This window comes from Acomys russatus, chromosome 19 (assembly GCF_903995435.1).
Source record: "Acomys russatus chromosome 19, mAcoRus1.1, whole genome shotgun sequence".
In the NCBI taxonomy this organism is placed as follows: domain Eukaryota; kingdom Metazoa; phylum Chordata; class Mammalia; order Rodentia; family Muridae; genus Acomys; species Acomys russatus.
Window position 1 is genome coordinate 53,226,511 of NC_067155.1, and position 19,181 is coordinate 53,245,691.

The window sequence follows — 19,181 nt, forward strand, 5'->3', positions numbered from 1 at the left end:
GAGTCTGCGGTTTTAGAACTTTATAAAGCCAAGTATCCCAGGTAGCTTTAGTGACTCCAGGAGGAAGCAAGCAACATGGCCTTGGCTGGCATGACTGTCCCAGTCCCTCTCGACTCAGTCCCCAAAGTCAAGTTGCCAAGAGACTTCTGACCCCCTCCCCCAAAGTGTTCCAAGGCCCTGCTTGCTGTCCCCTGCAGAGCCAACCAAGGACCTCTTGTTCTCTCTGAATCCAAGACCTTGTGAATAGATTACAGTCAGTAAACCATAGCCTGTGGGCCATATGTGGCCCCTGCCTTTTTTTTTTTTTTTTTTTTTGGTAAATAAAGTTTTATTGAAAAGCCACAATTATGTAAAGGCAGTTTCTTTGCAACTGCAGGCTGAATTACCACAGGACTAGGCCACAAAGCCTAAAATATTCATCCTCTGGGCTTTAATGGGAAAAGTTTGCAATCCCAGGTACCTGCAAAGGACAGGCCAGGTGATCCAAGGACAATTGTAGGGCAGGGTGAAGGGAGGGGCGGGCTGTGGCAAACAGGAGCAGGTGCCTGATCTTGCCCTTTGGGAATGCAGCCAGGTTTTTCCATTTTAGTGAAGTAAACAGAACATGGCATTTCAGCATGGGGGAGGTGAGATCTAATTTTTATCACATAACTAAAGAATTTTAAACTTCTGTGAGGGCCAAATGATGCATGTCTGAGGACGCCAGCTGTGATGTCAGGTCTGAGCAGGCAGCTGAGGCCCGTGGGTGGAAGGGGCGGAACACTCAAGTGAACCTTGAGTTTCTCCTCTGCTGCTGCCTGGATCTCACAGGGTGGCACCTTAGGTTGAGGCCGCCCAGACCCCACCCCTCCCCTCCCCACACAAACAAGAACCTCTTGAGATGGAGAGAGGCACGAATGGGTGACCTTCAAATGGCTTAAGTTCCAGCCACACTGTGGGTCTGGACTAAGTCAAGAACTCACAGCGGGTTTACGAAGGCTGAAGGGCACAAACTCCCAAGAGCCCACTGGGACTCAAAACAACCCAGAGGCTGGGCGCCCTCTGGTGGAGCCTGTCCTTAAAACCCTACCACCTAACTTTCCCCCAAGTGGCAAGCAGAAAAAGCGGTTCAGGAGACACAAGGTAAGAAAGAGACAAGACAGGTAGATTCGCTGAGAACTTAAATATTCCACCACCACAGAGGGTGGGGGCTGTGGGCGGCTTACAGCACAGGTGGTGGCCCAGGGCAAGGGGGCGGGGGCGCTCCACAGGATGTTTAAAGTTTCGTCCCGCCCCGTGTGCCTGGGACACTCGGTAAATAGCAGGTCAGCTAAAGCCAACCCCGGTGAGGCACATCCAAACCCCAGTAAGGGGTTCAAATGATAAGAGTAGGAAGAGAGGGGTTCCCTGAGGCTTTTTGCCCCTCCCTGGAAGACAGACGCAGACCTGGCCACTGTCATTACCCAGAGCTTTGGGGAAGGCCTCAGAGTGCAAGGAGGTGGGGGAAGATCCGGCATTAAATACATTATAAATAGGGAGTTGGGGCAGGTTAATACTGTGCTCACAGGTGGCCTTCACATTCCTAATGTCTGGCCAGGGACCAGGGCTTTGGCCTTGCTCCGAGTGACACTGCTGACCCCTGAGATGCTGCTGCCCGTGGCTACCGGTGACCGGCAGCCAGGGTGCTGACCGGAATCCCCAGCAGTCTTAAGTCCCAAGACCTCCAAGCACAAGAGTCCGGAGGAGGCTCATGGCCTCTTTGTCTTGTCTCTGTTCTTCTGGAGTTTGGCGTGCACGACTTTGAGTGTGGTCAGGAAATTGCCAAGGAAGAGGATGAGGAAGGTGAGAGCCAGCACAAACACCTAGTCCATCCAGATGTGCAGCACCCCACAACCCCGGGGGAGGGGGGCGGTGGGGCAAAAGAGGAAGGAGAAGGAGTCAGGCCCCCTGCACGAGGACCTGGCTCTAACCGCAACCCCAGACTCTCAGCAAAGCGACAGGAGTGAATCTCCAAGGTTACTTGGGATTCAGGAAGAGCGTTTAATGGGATACCTAATCCTCCTTCGTTCAGCCACACTGAGGAGGCCCCCTGACCTCTTGAGTCCCTACCCACAGCAGAGAACTCTGGACAGCAGGAACCCAGAGCAGAGAAACAAGGGACTGACCGTATCCTCCCCCATGGCAGCCCAGCTCTCTCCAAGCCCCCCATTCCCTACTGCCAGCCAGCCAGACAGACAGACGGATAGACTTAGGCATGATACCTGCCATTCTTTGCATTCATCGTGGCTGGAGAGCTCAAACAAGGTGACGGCATTGTAGAGCTGCCAGAACTGGAGACAGGGAGACAGGCACCACTCACCCATCAGTTTCCCTGCAGATCCATGCGGAAAGCCAGGGAGATGGACCAGGCCTCCCAGCATCAAAGACCAGCTACCCAAGACACGGACACCCCCACCCCATGAAACTGCAAGTGTCTCAGACACAGCGAGTCTGAAGGGCCAACTCTCTCTACCTTTAGTGTCCCTAGAACCTGAGGAGATGGGCACAGGGAGTGCTAGCTGAGGCTTTCCACCTCTCTTTCACAGAGACTGGGCCCATCCTGCGATGTGGCGGTATGCAGTGGGGGAGCCCTCAGATGCCCAGGAACCTGCGCGCCTCGGGCATTAAATGTTAGAACAGGGAGCTAGGTTGGGGTGGGTGTTTGTATGGCCTGGCATCTAGTCCCAGATACACGGGGACAAACAACTTGTGAGGGAAGGGGAGCCCCAAAGATCTGTTCCCAGGGGTCATTCCTGGCAGGGGTACCCACAAACGGAGGGACTCACATGGCCGCAGAAGAGGAAAGGCAGGAGGAAGGTGAGACCCCTCCACATCCAGGACTGGAACCCCTCTGTGGGGGAGAGTTAAGAGGGTAAGTGTGTGTGACTGTTTAAAAAACAGCAGGGTTGCCAGGCGGTGGTGGCGCACGCCTTTAATCCCAGCGCTTGGGAGGCAGAGGCAGGCGGATCTCTGTGAGATCGAGGCTAGCCTGGTCTACAAAGTAAGTCCAGGAGATCCAGGACTATAAAGAGAAATGCTATCTCAAAAAATCAAAACAAAACAAAACAACAAAACCCAGCAGGGGTCCCTCTGTCTCTGTTGCCCAGGCTGACCTCAAACTTCTGGGCTCAAGTGATTCTCCCATTTCAGCCTCCCAAGTAGCTGGGACTTCAGATGTGTCCTAACACACCCAGTCTAACATTGTACATATTATAAAGTTCAAACAAAAGAAAAGAAAAGAAACACAGGCATTTCAAAAGATAAGGCCGAGGCCCAGCACTGAGGGGCCTGGTACTCTGGTGCTACCACGCCCACTGCCTGAAACAGGAACCCTGAGGAATTATGAACAGCACGGGCGTAAAGAATGGCCGCCCCAGACTTGAGGCATGGGGGTCTTATGCACCTCCAGAGGGAGGCGGACTGGCCTCCCCACCTCTGCTGCTTCCCCGAGCTACTCACCCACTGTGAGGTCCAGGTGGTTCCTCTCCCCCAGGGCCCGCAGTCTGTAGAGACAGCCCCTCTGGTAATAGTACTGTAGGAATTGGACACAGCCTGTAGGGGGAGCACAGGGCCCGGGCTCAAGGGAAACAGACCCACAGCCTCTTCCCCCAAATCCGATGTCCCAATAAAAGGCAGGCTACTGGATGGGCTGAGCAGAAGGGCAGGGAGAGGAACCCGGTGAGCTCCTTTAATTTTAAGAATTTACCACAGCTATGCTTCTATGTCACGACCTCTTTTCCGAGACAGGGTCTCTCTGTGTCACCTTGGCTGTCCTAGACTCACTTTGTAGACCAGGCTGGCTTCGAACCCACAGCGATCTGCCTGCCTCTGCCTCCCGAATTCTGGGATTACGGGTGGGCGCCACCACACCTAGTCACAGCCTCATTTTCAGCAGCCGTGTTTCCCTCCGCACGCAGGTACTTCTTCTGAGCCTCAACTTTCCCTATCACCCCTAGCAAACTCCCACACAGCTTACATTCCAACAAAGCATTCATTGGGTGCCTACTGCAAGCCTAGGAAAGTTCCCTAGGCTTCTAACCTGGCTGGTGCTTTGCTGGGTCACTGTGTGTCTGAGCTGTCTGTACTCTAAGCATGTTTGGACCAGTATGAAAAAGACTGTGTTGGGGAGGGAGGTTGATCTAAATTTCTGGCCAAGACCCTCTCTGTCCCCTCTGCACAGGCCAGGACAGATCATCTGGAGACCTCCTCAGGAGTAAAAGCCCTCAGCAAACCAGGCTCCTCCCCCTAAGCTGGGCTTGAGCACTCACTCTGAAAAATGGAGAAGGCTAGAAACTGGTTTCGAAACTTCTGATAAATTAATCCATTAGGCCTGGAAAAAAAAAAAAAAACACAAAGGTGGGACACGCTGTAACACCAGGCATTCATCCGTACCCCGTTTCTTGTTTTTTTTTTTTTTTTTTTCATTCCCACTGGAAGGAAGGAAACATTTCAAAAGTAGAATAAAGCCCCGGATTTCTGTCCTCTGCCCTGGAGCTAACAGGTCACACCCATCACCTTTTCTGGAATGAAGGGACATTATGGTCACTCTCATTCCTCGTGTTGCTCTGTCACCTCTGCCCCAGCCAACAGAAACTATGAAATAGTCCCCGCAAAACTTCCAGCTGGCTCGGCGGGGCCCTGGCGGCTGGGTCTCTAGGCCAGTGTTCAGTCCACACTTGCTTTCACGACCTGCAAATCAGTTTTGAGAACCCCACCCCACCCCGCCCCCTTGCATACCAGCCCTAGCTCCGGCTCCATGAGGAGAGAGGTCAAAGGGCCCAGTGAGGAAGGACTCACCAAGTCAGCATCACTCCAGACAGGAACGTAGAGACATAATGGTGAGACACCCACCAGCCTTTGATTCTTGGGGAGACAAAAGAAAGGAGTTCGGATGGGGCAGTACAGATAGCTCTCTGCTTCTTGCCCTCCGCGAACAGGGTCTGCCCTGCAGCTAAGAAACGTTTCTTCCTGCAGAGGTACGTGAACCCAGACTACTTGCAGACTACGCCAGGGATCTGTTCTGGCACCCAGGAGGTTCTGTGACCTACACAGCCTTATCCTCACAGGGCTCTGAAGTTCATCCACCTCCCCAGCCCAAGCCTGAGGCTACCCAGAGCCTATGGCGAGTGAACTATGCTGCAGTCTGATCCCTTCGTCCCTTCCGGCATGACTGTATCTGGAGAGGTGACTGGGGTTAAAGGGACACGAGGGCGAAGCCTTCACCGAGGATCTTTGACCTAGTGTCTGTGTAAGAAGAACAGAGCACAGAGGGAGGGCCGCACAGGACACAGGGTGGGAAGGCAGCCATCTGCTGGGCAGGAGAGAGGCCCCAAACTGGCACCGATGACACTTGGATGGAGGACTTCCAGCCCCCAGAACCATAGGAAAGAAACATCTGTCGGTCATGATGACAAGTGTGTGTTATATTGTGGTAGCCCCACAGACGGATAGAGGCCTTCGTACATGCTGTCCCTGAGGCTCCTATCTTTGCCCTGCTAGGCTCTGGGGTCCCAACTTGAGTTTCAGACCCAGTGTCAGGTCCACCCACAGCCCTTCCCTGACTACACTGCCAAACACAGCTCTACAATCCCCTTAGAGATATGAATCTGGTTTTCATTCATTCTTTCTTTCTTTCTTCCTTCTGAGAAGGGTCTCACTATATAGTCCTGGCTGTCCTGGAACTCACTAAGTAGGCCACGCAGGCCTCAAACTCACAGAGATACACTGTGTCACGCTCCCTGCCACCACCACCACCCCCAAATGCTGGGATTAAAGGCATGTGCCATCATGCCTGGCATGGCTTCATTTTTTTTTTTAATGTATGAGTGTTTTGTCTGCATAATGTCTGTGTAGTGTGTGTAAGTGTGTGCTGCCAGTGGGAGCTAGAAAGGGATTGGTTCCTATGGAACTAGAGTTAAAGATTGTTGTGAGCTGGCATGTGGGTGCTGGGATTTGAACCCAGGTCCTCTGAAAGAACAGGTAGTGCTCTTAACTGCTGAGCCATCTCTCCAGCCCTGGCTTCATTTTCTTTATGGTACTTATTACACGTGACTGTTTCTCAGCTGTAACCTGAGCCCTCTGTCCTGTGCAGATAAAGGCCCAGAGGAGCAGCTGCTTAGTAAATATGCTGAATAAACACACGTGCGTATGTGTGTACGTGCACGTACACACACACACACACACACACACACACACACACACACACACACACACACACACAGCCAAGGCTCAATGTTACTCCATACAGGCACAGATATGACACCACAGCGGCTTCCCCCATATAGCTCAACTTTATCTACCATTATCCATCAAAGACCCAGCCTGGCCTGCTCCCCAGCCTTGCAGACAGTCCACAGGTGTGAGAATCTTTTTTTGTTTTGTTTTGTTTTTGTTTTTGTTTTCAAGACAGGGTTTCTCTGTGTAGCCTTGGCTGTCCTGGACTCACTCTGTAGTCTAGGCTGGTCTTGAACTCACAGAGATCCGCCTGCCTCTGCCTCCCGAGCGTTGGGATTAGAGGTGTGCGCCACCACATCCAGCATGCTGTGACAATCTTATCATGAGAAGCTGGAGCTCCTTCAGCTTGGAGCTCTTGAATCTAGTTCTATCCCCTCCTCACCATGAGAGTAAATCTAAGGAAGAGGAGCTGGATCCTCACACTTCCACAGGCCCAGGCCTGGTTCAGGCCTCCCTGACTCTCCAGCCTGCCTCTGGGAACTGCTCTCCAGCACACCACAGCAGCCTGCTTTGTTGTTGTTGGTTTGTTTTTTGTTTTTCTTTTTGGTTTTGGGTTTTTGGTTTTTTTTTTTTTTTTTTTGGAGACAAGATTTCTCTATGTAGCTTTGGTTGTCTTGGACTCACTCTGTAGACCAGGCTGGCCTGGAACTCACAGAAATCCACTTGCCTCTGCCTCGCAAGTGCTATGATTAAAGGCATGTGTCACTACGCCCGGCCAGCCTGCTTTGTTGAAAGCACCCAGGAGCTGTGGGCTCCTTAGAGACCCACTCGCGAGAACAGGAGGCCTCAGTCTTCTCTTCAGAACCCTCTTCAGAGAAGACTAGGGAGATGGGTCCAAGGTGCTATCTCTCCCAAGAAAGGCTGGTGGTGCACACCTTTAATCCCAGCACTCAGGAGACAGAGGCAGGTAGATCTCTGTGAGTTCAAGACCAGCCTAGTATACAAAATGAGACTCTGTCTCAACAAAAAAAAAAAAAGAGGGAACCTTGAGGATCTGCCACTGGGGAAGGGGATGCTAAGATTTTCTTCTCAACAGGAAGAAGGTCAACTGAGTGCAGCTGACGTGGCTCTATGTTGCCACCACTCTGACACCAGGCAAGCAACACAAATGGGATAACGTCCAGGACCTATGGCTGTTGAGAGAAGTAGCTGAAGCCAAACACGGAGGCACACGCCTGTGATCCTAACACACAGGCTGAGACAGGAGGACCCTGAGTTTAAGGCCAGCCTGGGCAACCTTGTCTCAAATATAAAGAAAGAGGAGCCGGAGAGACAGTTCAGCGGTTAACAGCCTTTGCTGCTCTTCTTTATAAAGGACGCGAGTTCCGTTATCGTATCCAGACTGCTACAACTTAAATTCCAGGGGCTCTGACACCTTTGGCCTCCATAGGTACCTGCACTCACGTGCTCATATCCACACAACCCTCCACGTGGCTAAAAACTACAAAAGAGGCCAGGCGTGGTGGCGCACGCCTTTAATCTCAGCACTCAGGGAGGCAGAGGCAGGCAGACTGCTGTCAGTTCGAGGCCAGCCTGGTCCACACCACAGAGCGAGTCTAGGACAGCCAAGGCTACAGCGAGAAACCCTGTCTCAAAAAAAAAAAAAAAAATTACCAAAAAAAAAAAAAAAAAAAAAGGTGAAAAGCTGTTGCGTCTACATTCATGTCACCCACACAGATACGACAGAGGCGTCAGGAGAAGATGTTTACTTCTTTGTCCCCAGCAGCCCCAATGTATCTTCTTGCTTTTCAGTATTTAAAGGACCCTGGCCCCAGTTTCCTAACAGTAAAGGCAGCTGGCCAGATTTTAGACTTTCTGCTTAACAAGCAAGCAAGGTCTCACTGCATCCTCCCCAGAGCTTTGCAAGGCCACGCCACAGTCCTTAGACCTGGCCACCCTCAGGCTCCTTTGTCCTACTCCCCCCCCAAAACCTCCCCTAAGAAATGCCCTCTCCTGGTGTGGGAGCGTCTCGGGCTTGATTCAGACGCTGGGCAACAAGCCTGAGTGAGCAGCAGCTTTTAATTTCACACCTCGGTGTGCGCACAGCCTAGCTCTGACAGATGCCACCAATAAACACAGCTCGGCGACACCGGGTGAAACTAGCAATTCACCCTCTTCCCCAGCCCCGCACTGCTGAGTGCCACCACCATCGTCTGCACACCCCAAGGCTCTCTCTGCCCGCTCTGTGCATGTGTGTTTATGTAACAGTTTTCACTGTAATGGAATTCAGGTACTATACAATTCAGTGGCTTTGAGTGTTTTCACAGAGCTGTGCAAACCATCACCACAATCAATTTGAGACCTTTGTCTCACCCCTACTGGACTTGGACCGCTTAGTCGTCACTTTCTGGCCCTTTTTTTTTTTTTTTTTTTTTTTTTTTTTTTGCTAATAGAAATGCAGCTTGCAGGGGGCACCTGCATCTAGAATGTAGGGACAGAGTGTACTAGTTTCTGGGCACTGTGCAGGGGTGGGGAGGAGGAGCTCACTGCTTCCCCCTGAAGGACACATTAGCCTGCACATATGCAGAGAGGTGCATGGGGCACTCACTGCTCTATACCAGGCAGCTTCTCACTTTGTGCTTTGGATTTCCAGGAGAGCTGTGGGATGACTTCTGCACTGCAGGCTCCCTCCTTGCCTGCTCCCTTCTGGCTACCTTTGTTCTAAGTGTAGCCCCTAAAAAAGCCAGAGGGAGCTGGGGGGTAGGGGGTGGGGGTGAGGGGCTCGGAGGGACTGTGGCTGGCTTCATTAGTCATTCTGACCCAGAAGAAAAAGCTCTTGCCATCTGTCAATCACCAGCCATCAGCTCCCAGGCCTCTGCTTCCTTATGGGGCAGCACCTCAGCCAGTCAGGGGTCTGAACAGAGATAAGGAATATATCTGGACACACAGCTCAGAGCTAGCCCTCTGGGTTCTGCAGCCCTCCAGGCACAGTGATTGGCTCAGAAGTCAGCAAGTGACTCAAGTGTAGCCAATCAGAAGTCTGTCTCAAGGCTCTCACTGGCTCTGTGGGAGTCACCTGGAGGCTTCCCAGCTCCAGCATTGTTGATGAGATAGGAAGGTGGGCTCGGCTGTGGGGGGTGAAGCAGGGGAAAGAAAGCAGGTAGCCAATGGGGCTACTACACTGCTGGATCCCTTCTTGCTTCCTTGAATTTCCCACTTAAAAGAGCAGCTAAGGGGCTGGATAGATGGCTCAGTGGTTAAGAGTGCTGCCTGCTCTTCCAAAGGTCCTGAGTTCAATTCCCAGAAACCACATGGTGGTTCACAACCATCTGTAATGTGATCTGATGCCCTCTTCTGGGGTACATGCAGGCAGAACACTGTATACATAATAATAAATAAATAAATCTTTAAAAAAAAATAAAGAGCAGCTAAGTGCCCTTCAGATCAGTTCCCTGTTAGGTAGGTTTCTAACATTTACAGACTGCAAGAGTGTAAACGTATCCTTTATTTGCCTAATTGTTGTCTCTGAGGCTCACTGCCTCCATCTGCTAGCCTAGGGCTAGTCCTGGAAGCCTCTATAGCCTCCATACAATCTAATCTAGGCCTAGAATATTTTCAGCAAACTCTGAGACTGCTTGAATAAGCTCACCCTCACTTGTTCTTTCTCAACTCTGGCTGTCTGGTTCAACTCAGTTGCTCTGGCTTAAACGCCTCTCCAAGCTGATTGATACAAACTGGCTTCTCGCGGCTTCTGACCGAATTGCTGTGCTTGGCCTCAAACTAACTCTAGCAATCTGTTCTAATCTTCTGGCTCCTTCTCATTCTCTGGCTCATCTGTCTTCTCCTGTGTCTAGCAACCTCTCTCTGCAAACTCTCTCTGTAAAACTCTCCTGGTAAGGCCTGGCGTGGTGGCGCATGGCTTTAATCCCAGCACTCAGAAGGTAGAGACAGGTGGATCACTGTGAGTTTGAAGCCAGCCTGGTCTAAAAATCCAGTCCAGAATAGTCAAAGCTACACAGAGAAACCCTGTCTCGAAAAATCAATCAAACAAACAAAAACTCTCCTAGTAAAATTGCCTCCTCCTCTTTCCCACACTGCTCTCTCTCTCTCTTTTTTAAAAAGATTTGCTTATTTATTACACACACACACACACACACACACACACACACACACACACACACACACACACACACACAATGTTTTGCCTGAATGTACACCTTCAGGCCAGAAGAGGGAACCAGATTTTATTATAGATGGTTGTGAGCCATCATGTGGTTGCTGGGAATTGAACTCAGGACCTCTGGAAAAGCAGTCAGTGCTTTTAACCTATGAGCCATCTCTCTTTCTCCAGCCTGGCGCCCCCACCCCTTAAATTGCCCCTCTTTGCTGTCTGCTCTGAGAGTTGGGCATATCCTACCTCTGACTCCTTTATGTCAAATATTTCTCTGATTTGTCACTTTGTTTGCCCATCAATTAGAAGTAAGGGTTGGAAGAGATGGCTCAGAGGTTGTTAAGAGCACTGTTCTTCCAAAGATCCTGAGTTCAATTCCTAGCAACCACATGGTAGCTCATAACCATCTATAATGAGATCTGGTGCCCTGTTCTGGTGTGCAGACAGAACACTGTAAACTAATAAATCTTTAAAAAAAAAAAAAAAAATCAGCTGAGTGATGGTGGCACATGCCTTTAATCCCAGCACTCAGGAGGCAGAGGCAGGTGGATTGCTGTGAGTTCGAAGCCAACCTGGTCTACAAAATTAGTTCAGGAGAGCCAAGGCTACACAGAGAAACCTTGTCTCAAAAACAAACAAACAAACAAACAAAAAAAACCCAAAAAAACAAAAGAAAGAAAGAAAGAAAAGAAAGAAGAAAAAAAGGGGGGGGGGGGGGTTAAGAGCACTGTCTGCTCTTCCAAAAGACCTGGGTTCAATTCCCAGCACCCACATGGCAGCTTACACCTGTCTGTAACTGCAGTTCCAAAGGAACTGATGCCTTCACATTGATATAAAATAAAAGTAAATTATTATTTGCTGCGTCTAGTGGCACATACCTTTAATCCCAGCACTTGGGAGGCAGAGGCAGGCGGATCCATGTGAGTTCGAGGCCAGCCTGGTCTACAAAGTGAGTCCAGGACAGCCAAGGCTACACAGAGAAACCCTGTCTTGAAAAACCAAAAAAGAAAAACAAAAAGAAAAAACAAGCAAAAAAATTAAGATGAACAGAGCTGCCCAATCTCCCCGCTGACTGGACTCAGCTCCTTCAGTCATTCTACAAGCTAGGGGCCACTGGGTCTATTCCGGGCTCTCCTCCCCCCGGCCCCCAGCCTTGAGAAATAGTTACACTACTGCATGAGATTGTGCAGGAAAACTTCTTTAAAAAAAAAAAAAAAAAGTCTGTGGGTCATCCTTAGAGGCATAGAGTGAGTTGTCTCAAAATCTCTAGCCCAGTGCCTGGCGCTTAGGGAAAAAACCAGTGTGTAGTAAATGGTACGCAGGGGCGTGGACAGGGCAGGGCCACACACAGAGCTTGACCTTACAAGTGCAGGCAACTATCCCTGCTCCAAAGAACCCAGAAAAGCTCCTGCAGAACTTGGGCAAGTGAGGCGTGGCTCCGCATCTTTACACACCTGACACCTTTAGTGCCCCTGGTGAGCCCCATCCTTCCAGGGGACCTCCTCTCTTGTAATTCTGTTCCTTTCTCTCTGGTAATGGACCATCCACAGCTAAACACACTAAAGCAAACACAACAGCAGATTAACTATGAGCAACATTTAGTACCAACTCCTAACAATAAAGTAATCCTATATTATTTGTGTCCGTCTGCCTGTCATCTATCTATCTATCTATCTATCTATCTATCTATCTATCTATCTATGTGTGCATGTGTGTGGCTGTGTATATGCATTTGCCCAACTGTTGGACGCCCTGGAGGTGGAGTTACAGGCACTTGTGAGCTGCCTGATGAGGGTACTGGGAATCCAACTCGAGGTCTCTGCAAGAATAATTCAGGCTCTTAATCAGAAACAATGAGATGGACAGCAAGGCCACGGGGAAAGGAGAGAGCAGACAACGGGAAAGTTAAAAGGGGGTGGTGGAGGAACCAGGTGTGGTGGTGCGTGCATTTAATCCCAGCATTTCGGAGCCAGAAGAAGAGGTATCTCTGTGAGTAACAACACTAGCCTACTCTACACAGCAAGTCCCAGGCCAGCCAGGGCTACACAGTGAGACCCTGTTTCAACACGAAGCACCAGAAAAAAGTGGGAGAACTGTTGCCAGACATGGGAGTACACCTCTGTAATTAGCAGTAGGAACCTAGTCTGGGCTACCAGTGAAGACTGTCTCAAAAGAATAAACAAATAGGGCTGGAGAGTTGGCATAGTGGTTAAGAGCACTGTCTGGTCTTCCAAAGGACCCGGGTTCAATTCCTAGCACCCACATGGCAGCTCACAACTGTCTGTAACTCCAAGATCTGACACCCTCACACCAACACACATAAATTATAAAAATTAAATAAAATATTTTTTAAAAAGAATAAACAAACAATCAGATAAGTAAATGGGTTGATTTACTAAGTGAGGAACTCATGGGCTGCAGTAAAGACTATCTCAAAAGAACAGATAGATAGATACATAAACAGACAGATAGATTAGTGAGGGGTTTGATTTATGATGTGAGGAACTCATGGCCAGGTGGTACATGGTGATGGCAACAGTGGCACGGATAGGATAAGGATGAGGACAGGTCCTAAAGGTGACAAGTCTTAGATTTGCTGTTGTTACTGTTATTGAGACAGGAGCTCACTACATAGCCCTAGCAGGCCTTGAACTTACAGAGAGATCCACCTGCCTCTGCCTCCTGAGTGCTGGGAGGCACCACCACTCCTAGCATATAATGATTTAAAAAAATATTTTAGTTACATTTATTTATTTATTATGGGTGGGAGTGTGTGGAGGTCAGAAAATAACTTGATAGTTGGTTCTCTGCTTCTACTGTGTAGGTCCCAGGAACTGAAGTCAAGTCGGCAGGCTTTGTAGTAAGAGCCTTTACCACCTAGCAATCTTGCCAACCCCAAATCATGGGTCTTTTAAAAAAAATTTTATGTGCATGGCTGTGTTACCTGCATCTATGTATGTGCTCCACATGTGTGCCCTGTGTCCTCAGAGGCCAGAAAAGGGTATTGGATACCTTTGGATCTCCCAGATCTTGGATCTAAACTAGGTCCCAAGACTCTGCAGAGGCAGGCAGAGCAGACAGAAGAAAAAGAAAAAACAGCGGGTCTTCCTCACTTCAGAACCACTGGAAACCTCCTTATGCCTAGATTCATAACACTGACATTGAGACACAGCGACTCTTCCAGAGGCCACTGAAACAGTCCAAAGAGGGGCCATGGCTGGCTCAGTGCTCCAGAGCTTCTCAGAGATGCCCCAGAATCTCCTGGCATGAGGGAAGTTTTCCACAAGACCCTCATCACTGGTTCACTCCCTTCCTTACCCCTGCTCTCTTTTTAAGATTTATTATGTATACTGTGCTCTGCCTGCTGTACCCCTGCACGCCAGAAGAGGGCACCAGATCTCATTATAGATGGTTCTAAACCACCATGTGGTTTTTGGGAATTGAACTCAGGACCTCTGGAAGAACAGTCAGTGCTCTAAGCCTCTGAGCCATCTCTCTAGGCCATCCTCCTTACCTCTCTTGTGGAAGACATTCCACTCTTTACACCAAACCCCACTCATCCTCCCAGTAACAGCGGTCCTCTGGGGATCCACTACACTCCTGGCACTTCCATCTTAGGCTGCTGATGGATCTAAGGGAAGGTGAGGCTCAGTGTGGGGAGCAGAGGAAGCCATGAGTGTGTGCTGTTGACATGAGCAGGGCCATGTCAAAGACCTGCAAGCCTCAGACCCAGGAGGAAATGGCAAAAGCTTTCCCACCTGGTCCAAGCACGAACGATGACATCATGTGCAGGAAATGTCCGCTGTAGCTCTCTTCCCCAAGGCATTTATAGGATGAGGATTGCTCCCCTGAAAGAACTGTTCCTATTGAGATGAGCTAAACCTGTCTCCTAGGTCCAGCTGTATACCATAATCCTGTCTTTATCTGTATGTAATAGCCCTACCTCCCTGCTCAGCTGTACACAATAGCCCCGCCTCCCTGCTCAGCTGTATAATAGCCCCGCCTCCCCGCTCAGCTGTACACAATAGCCCCGCCTCCCCGCTCAGCTGAACACAATAGCCCCTCCTCCCTGCTCAGCTGTACACAATAGCCCCTCCTCCCTGCTCAGCTGTACACAATAGCCCCGCCTCCCTGCTCAGCTGAACACAATAGCCCCGCCTCCCTGCTCAGCTGAACACAATAGCCCCTCCTCCCTGCTCAGCTGTACACAATAGCCCCGCCTCCCTGCTCAGCTGTATAATAGCCCCTCCTCCCCGCTCGACTGTATACAATAGCCCCTCCTCCCTGCTCAACTGTATACAATAGTCCCGCCTCCCTGCTCAGCTGTATACAATAGCTCCACCTCCCTGCTCAGCTGTGTGCAATAACCACACCTCACTGTTCAACTCTATATTATAAACACAGTGAGCTTATGGGGCACTGCAGTTTCTCCATCAGAGAGCCCAGTCATTTTTGTGTGTCCACATGTCTGTGTGTGTTGGTCTTTTCATCCCTGCAATGTCCCAGTCAGGTCTGTCCCAGTCAGGTCTGTCCCTGGCGCTGTGATAGACACAGCACTCAAGTCTGACCAATCACAGCCTTGCATTCTCCAGTGACAGTAACTGGTTCAGAAGTAGGCATATGGCAGCCAGTGTCTGCACTCAGCCGATGGAACAAGGCTGGTGAGACTCCTGGAAGAAAGGAAACGTGCCCTATTTGCTAGGAGTGATGACGTAAGCCAAGGTCTGTTGGAGCACTCTATATGGAGCCCCAAGAACAGACAGCACAGAATGGGAGGGCAAGAGATGAAGGCAACCTGAGCCTTGCTCAGTGTCTGAGACTTTGAATGAAACCTTACCTGAAGTTAGCCCCAGCGAACCTATTGCTTTGTTTTGTTTTTTTATGAGAGGACAGATTTCTCATGACGGGAAGCCAGTCTTAGGAGTTTCCATTGCTTGTCACCGAAAGATTGACCATAAAGTGAGTGGCATGACACCAACAGCATCACGCACCCGCTGCCCCCACCCTGGGTGTGTCAACATTTCTCTTTGGCTCCCTGTTCCTCCAACCGACCCTCCCCACAAGTGGGCGTCTGGTTACCTGGAACCGTTGCTGATGAGAATGCTCTCCCGAATGGTCAAGGTGCAGTAATACCACACGAGCAGGAAGTTGAAGACTTCATCTGTCACCCTGGTTGGAGGAAACACACACACACAGCGTGAGCTCTCCCCTTGCCCAGTGTTCACACCAGTCCCTGGGTGCCTCCTCTTGCTCACGCCCAGATTCTGGGCCCCCTCTCTCACCATCCAGCCCACACAGCAACTGGAGTGCAACAGGTTCAAGCTAAACACCAATGGCTGATGAAAGCAAAGGGAGACACGGAAGAGCCTTCTGGGACCTCAGAGCCAGCCCAGTCCTGCAGCATCCTGACCTCTGACTTCCAGGCTCCAGAGTGGTAACAAAATGTGTTTCTGCTGTGTTAAATTCTCTAGTTGGTAAAACTTCGCTAGAGAGATTGTAGGAGTCTTGTGGATACAAGAAGGGGAAGAAAGGGAATGCCAAGGCTCTCTGGGAAAGCTGATACACCACAGGCGGCCCCAGGAGGAACCCAGAGGCCCCAGTGTAAGGGCCTATGAGAGCATTCCAAGAACTCCCCTCTCTTCCAGAGGGGCCGATGAGCAGGCATTACTCAGGTGTACACTCTTTGCCCTCGGGGGCACCAGCCAGCCACTGGCAGTAGGCGGGCACGGACTAAGAGCCTGCAAGGGCCTTTGTTGGGAAATCCAAGTAGCCAGGCCAGCAAAGTGCACGCCAGAAAACAGACCCTTGACACTTAGGCCAAATGCCTAAACCACACTTGGCTGCCTCCCTCCTAACAGCAGAAAGCCCGGGCGGAGTGGAATAGACCAGATCCCAGGGGCAGCATGGCTCTTTTCACTACCCTCAGCTCGGCACTGTCTGCCCTGCCGCCTTCCCCTCCCCTACTCTGCTCAGTCAGTGAAGGGCAGACACTGATCGTGCACTGTCACAACGCACAGTGCACGGTGAATGGCTATGAGGCACAGCCTGCTGCACTGGAGAGACTGAGGACTCCATAGGGAATATGCCCATAGATAAACACAGCCAGTCTCAAAGCCAGGACTTAAATCCAGATGGCCTGGGCTGGCTTTTTTTGTTCTTCAGGCATCTATCTGTCTTTATTTTATTAAAAAATAATCCATTTATTTATTTTTTTATTTCATGCACATTGATATTTTGCCTGCATGTATGTCTCTGCGAGGGTGTCAGATCTTGGAGTTTGAGACAGTTGTGAGCTGCCATGTGGGTGCTGGGAATTGAACCTCCGTCCTCGGGAAGAACAGTCGTGAGTGCCCTTAACCACTGAGCCATCTCTCCAGCCCACGCATCCATCTTTCTATGTACCAATTGTCTCAGATGTGCTACGCTGGCCTCCAACTCTCCTGTGGCCAACGATACCTTGAACTTCTGATCCTCCTGCCTCCGCTCTCTGAATGCTGGGATTACAGGGGTGTACCACCACACCTCGTTCACTAAGTACTGGAGATTGAGCAAGGCCTTTTTGCACACCGAGCGAACACTCTCCCAACTGAGCTACATCCTCAGCCCTACTGAGCTATTTATTTTGAAACTGAGACATAATTCACATACCAGAAAATTTTCCCTTTTAAAGTATGTAATTTGAAGGCCGGGTTAGCACAGGCCTTTAATCCCAGCACTTGGGAGGCAGTTGCAGGCAGATCTCTGTGAGTTCCAGGCCAGCCAGGGGTACAAAGAGACCGTGTATCAAAGCAAAAACTAAGTAAGTGATTAAAAAAAAATGTTTTAAAAGCATGTAATGTGTCTTTTGTTTGTTTTGTTATTCCATTGACTAATTCCAGAACATTCCATCACTCTTAAAAGGAAATGCTGGTGCCCAAGAATTGCCACTCCCCATTCCTGCTTCCCCTGGCAAGTTCTGCTACACCAAGTTCTGTCTCTGAGGCTGTCCCTTCTGGACATTTCACATGGGTGGACATGTACAATCTGTGCCTTTTTGCATCTGGCTTCTTTCACTTAGCAGGATGTGGTTGAAGCTCATCCATGCTGCAGCCTGTCGCTGTGGTGCTCCATGCTAAGGCTTTGTCACATCCCAGTGCATACGCAAACCACACTAGACTCTGCTAACTACTGTATCACGATGCCCCGCCTGCTGGAAGCTATTTCCATGAAGCTTGCTAGATGGAGATGGGGTGGACAGGAATGCTACTTCCGGTCAGAACTGGTCCTGCGCAACCCTATACTAGCCCTAGGCTAGGGAAACGGAAGACTGCCTTCCCTGAGGACCCCCTCCTCATGTCCCCACGCCCTCACACACACACACCTCCAGGCCCCATTACCTGTAGTGAAGGACAAAGCGACATGCCACAGCACCCAGAAGCAGGATTATGGTCAGGTAGAGCTTAAACTTTTCATACTCGTCTTTGTAAGCAAACCTGCCGGAACAGACATCACAGGAAAGATATCACATTACTACCGCCCCACTCTGCCCCGGCATCCCCTGGCCCTGCATCCACTGCCATATCCTGCCCATCAATTTACAGCAGAACCTGACCTTCAACTAATAATGTCTAGAGAGGGAAAAAGGACCAACTACAAAAGGGCCCTGTCCCTGGGCTTTGGGGCTACGTTGGGGACAGGCACCGGTCACATGGGTCACAGACAAGTTCTCTACCTAAAGACTGCAGCAGAAACAAGGGCTAATGATATCTGGAAATGCCACCTAGATTTGGTTAGACAGCACTCTCGGTTCCCCAGGACAAATGCTGTGATAAGATGTAGGATAGAGTGGACTCACTTGGCCTGATTGCTCAGGAGGGTCACGTTCACATTGCCAAGAACCAGATTCAAGTAGAGCCTGGAAGGAAAGACCTGTGAGGGCGCAACCAACACTTTTCAAGCTTAACGAGCGCACACTGAACACGTCGCACTAGAAAACAGGGTGCTAAGCTAGTGGTCACACGGGCCCCACGATGGCCAAAAACAATGGGTAACCAGACAGCATGACAGTGTGAGCATCTGTTTCCCCGCTGAAGCTGACTTACAGGCCACATCTCCCAGCCTCCTTTGTAGCCAGATGTAAGCATGTGACCAGCTGGTAGACCAAGTATAACTAACTTACAGCCAAAGAGTCAAAGACATTTACCCCAACATCTAGGTCAATTTAAAAAAAGATTCTAGGCCAGTTAGGGTTAGTGGATAGAAGTACATGCTTGAAGTCTGATGACTTAACCCCACACAACAGGAGGCGGGAACAGACTCACGCAAGGTGTCTTTGTGTAAAGTGTCCTTTGTCCTCTACACACACACCAAGGTGTGTGTGCGCCCACAAACACGCCCACATGTAGGACCGCGAGCATTCATTTCCACCGGGTAAACATGCCCGAAGGATATGTTATCTGTTCAGCTTACAAGACAAGGAAACTGGGGCTGGAGAGATGGCTCAGTGGTTAAGAGCACTGACTGCTCTTCCAGAGGTCCTGAGTTCAATTCCCAGCAACCACATGGTGGCTCACAACCATCTACAATGAGATCTGGTGCCCTCTTCTGGGGCACAGGCACACATGTGGGCAGAATACTGTATAAATAAATCTTAAAAAAAGACAAGGAAACTAACTGTTCTTTGTGAAAGGGGGTCATTTTCTTTCCTTCCTCTCTTTTCCCGTTTTGAACTACAAATCCCTTATTTCTTCTTAAGTAGCTCTGAGTTGTCTATCCTGTGTGACATAGACTCTGACCTGATATAAAATGCCCCAAAGGGCTGCAGAGAGAAAAGCTGAGG

General features: G+C 50.1%; 1 protein-coding gene across 2 annotated transcripts in view; it reads right to left on the reverse strand.

Moving 5' to 3' along the window:
- Positions 1-1,240: 1,240 nt before the first annotated feature.
- Tmem120b (transmembrane protein 120B) overlaps positions 1,241-19,181 on the reverse strand; it is a 43,448-nt gene continuing 25,507 nt past the window's right edge. The window contains exons 4-12 of one of the 2 annotated variants that reach the window (XM_051161536.1): positions 18,198-18,257; positions 17,740-17,835; positions 15,443-15,532; positions 4,816-4,881; positions 4,287-4,348; positions 3,478-3,570; positions 2,805-2,869; positions 2,241-2,309; positions 1,241-1,841 (exon numbers count right to left, since the gene is read on the reverse strand). In XM_051161536.1, coding sequence (XP_051017493.1) covers positions 1,728-1,841; positions 2,241-2,309; positions 2,805-2,869; positions 3,478-3,570; positions 4,287-4,348; positions 4,816-4,881; positions 15,443-15,532; positions 17,740-17,835; positions 18,198-18,257 — 715 coding nt within the window. In that variant the 3' untranslated portion in view covers positions 1,241-1,727. Of the gene's footprint in view, positions 1,842-2,240; positions 2,351-2,804; positions 2,870-3,477; positions 3,571-4,286; positions 4,349-4,815; positions 4,882-15,442; positions 15,533-17,739; positions 17,836-18,197; positions 18,258-19,181 lie in introns of both variants that reach the window. The other variant, XR_007832355.1, reaches the window with a different exon arrangement.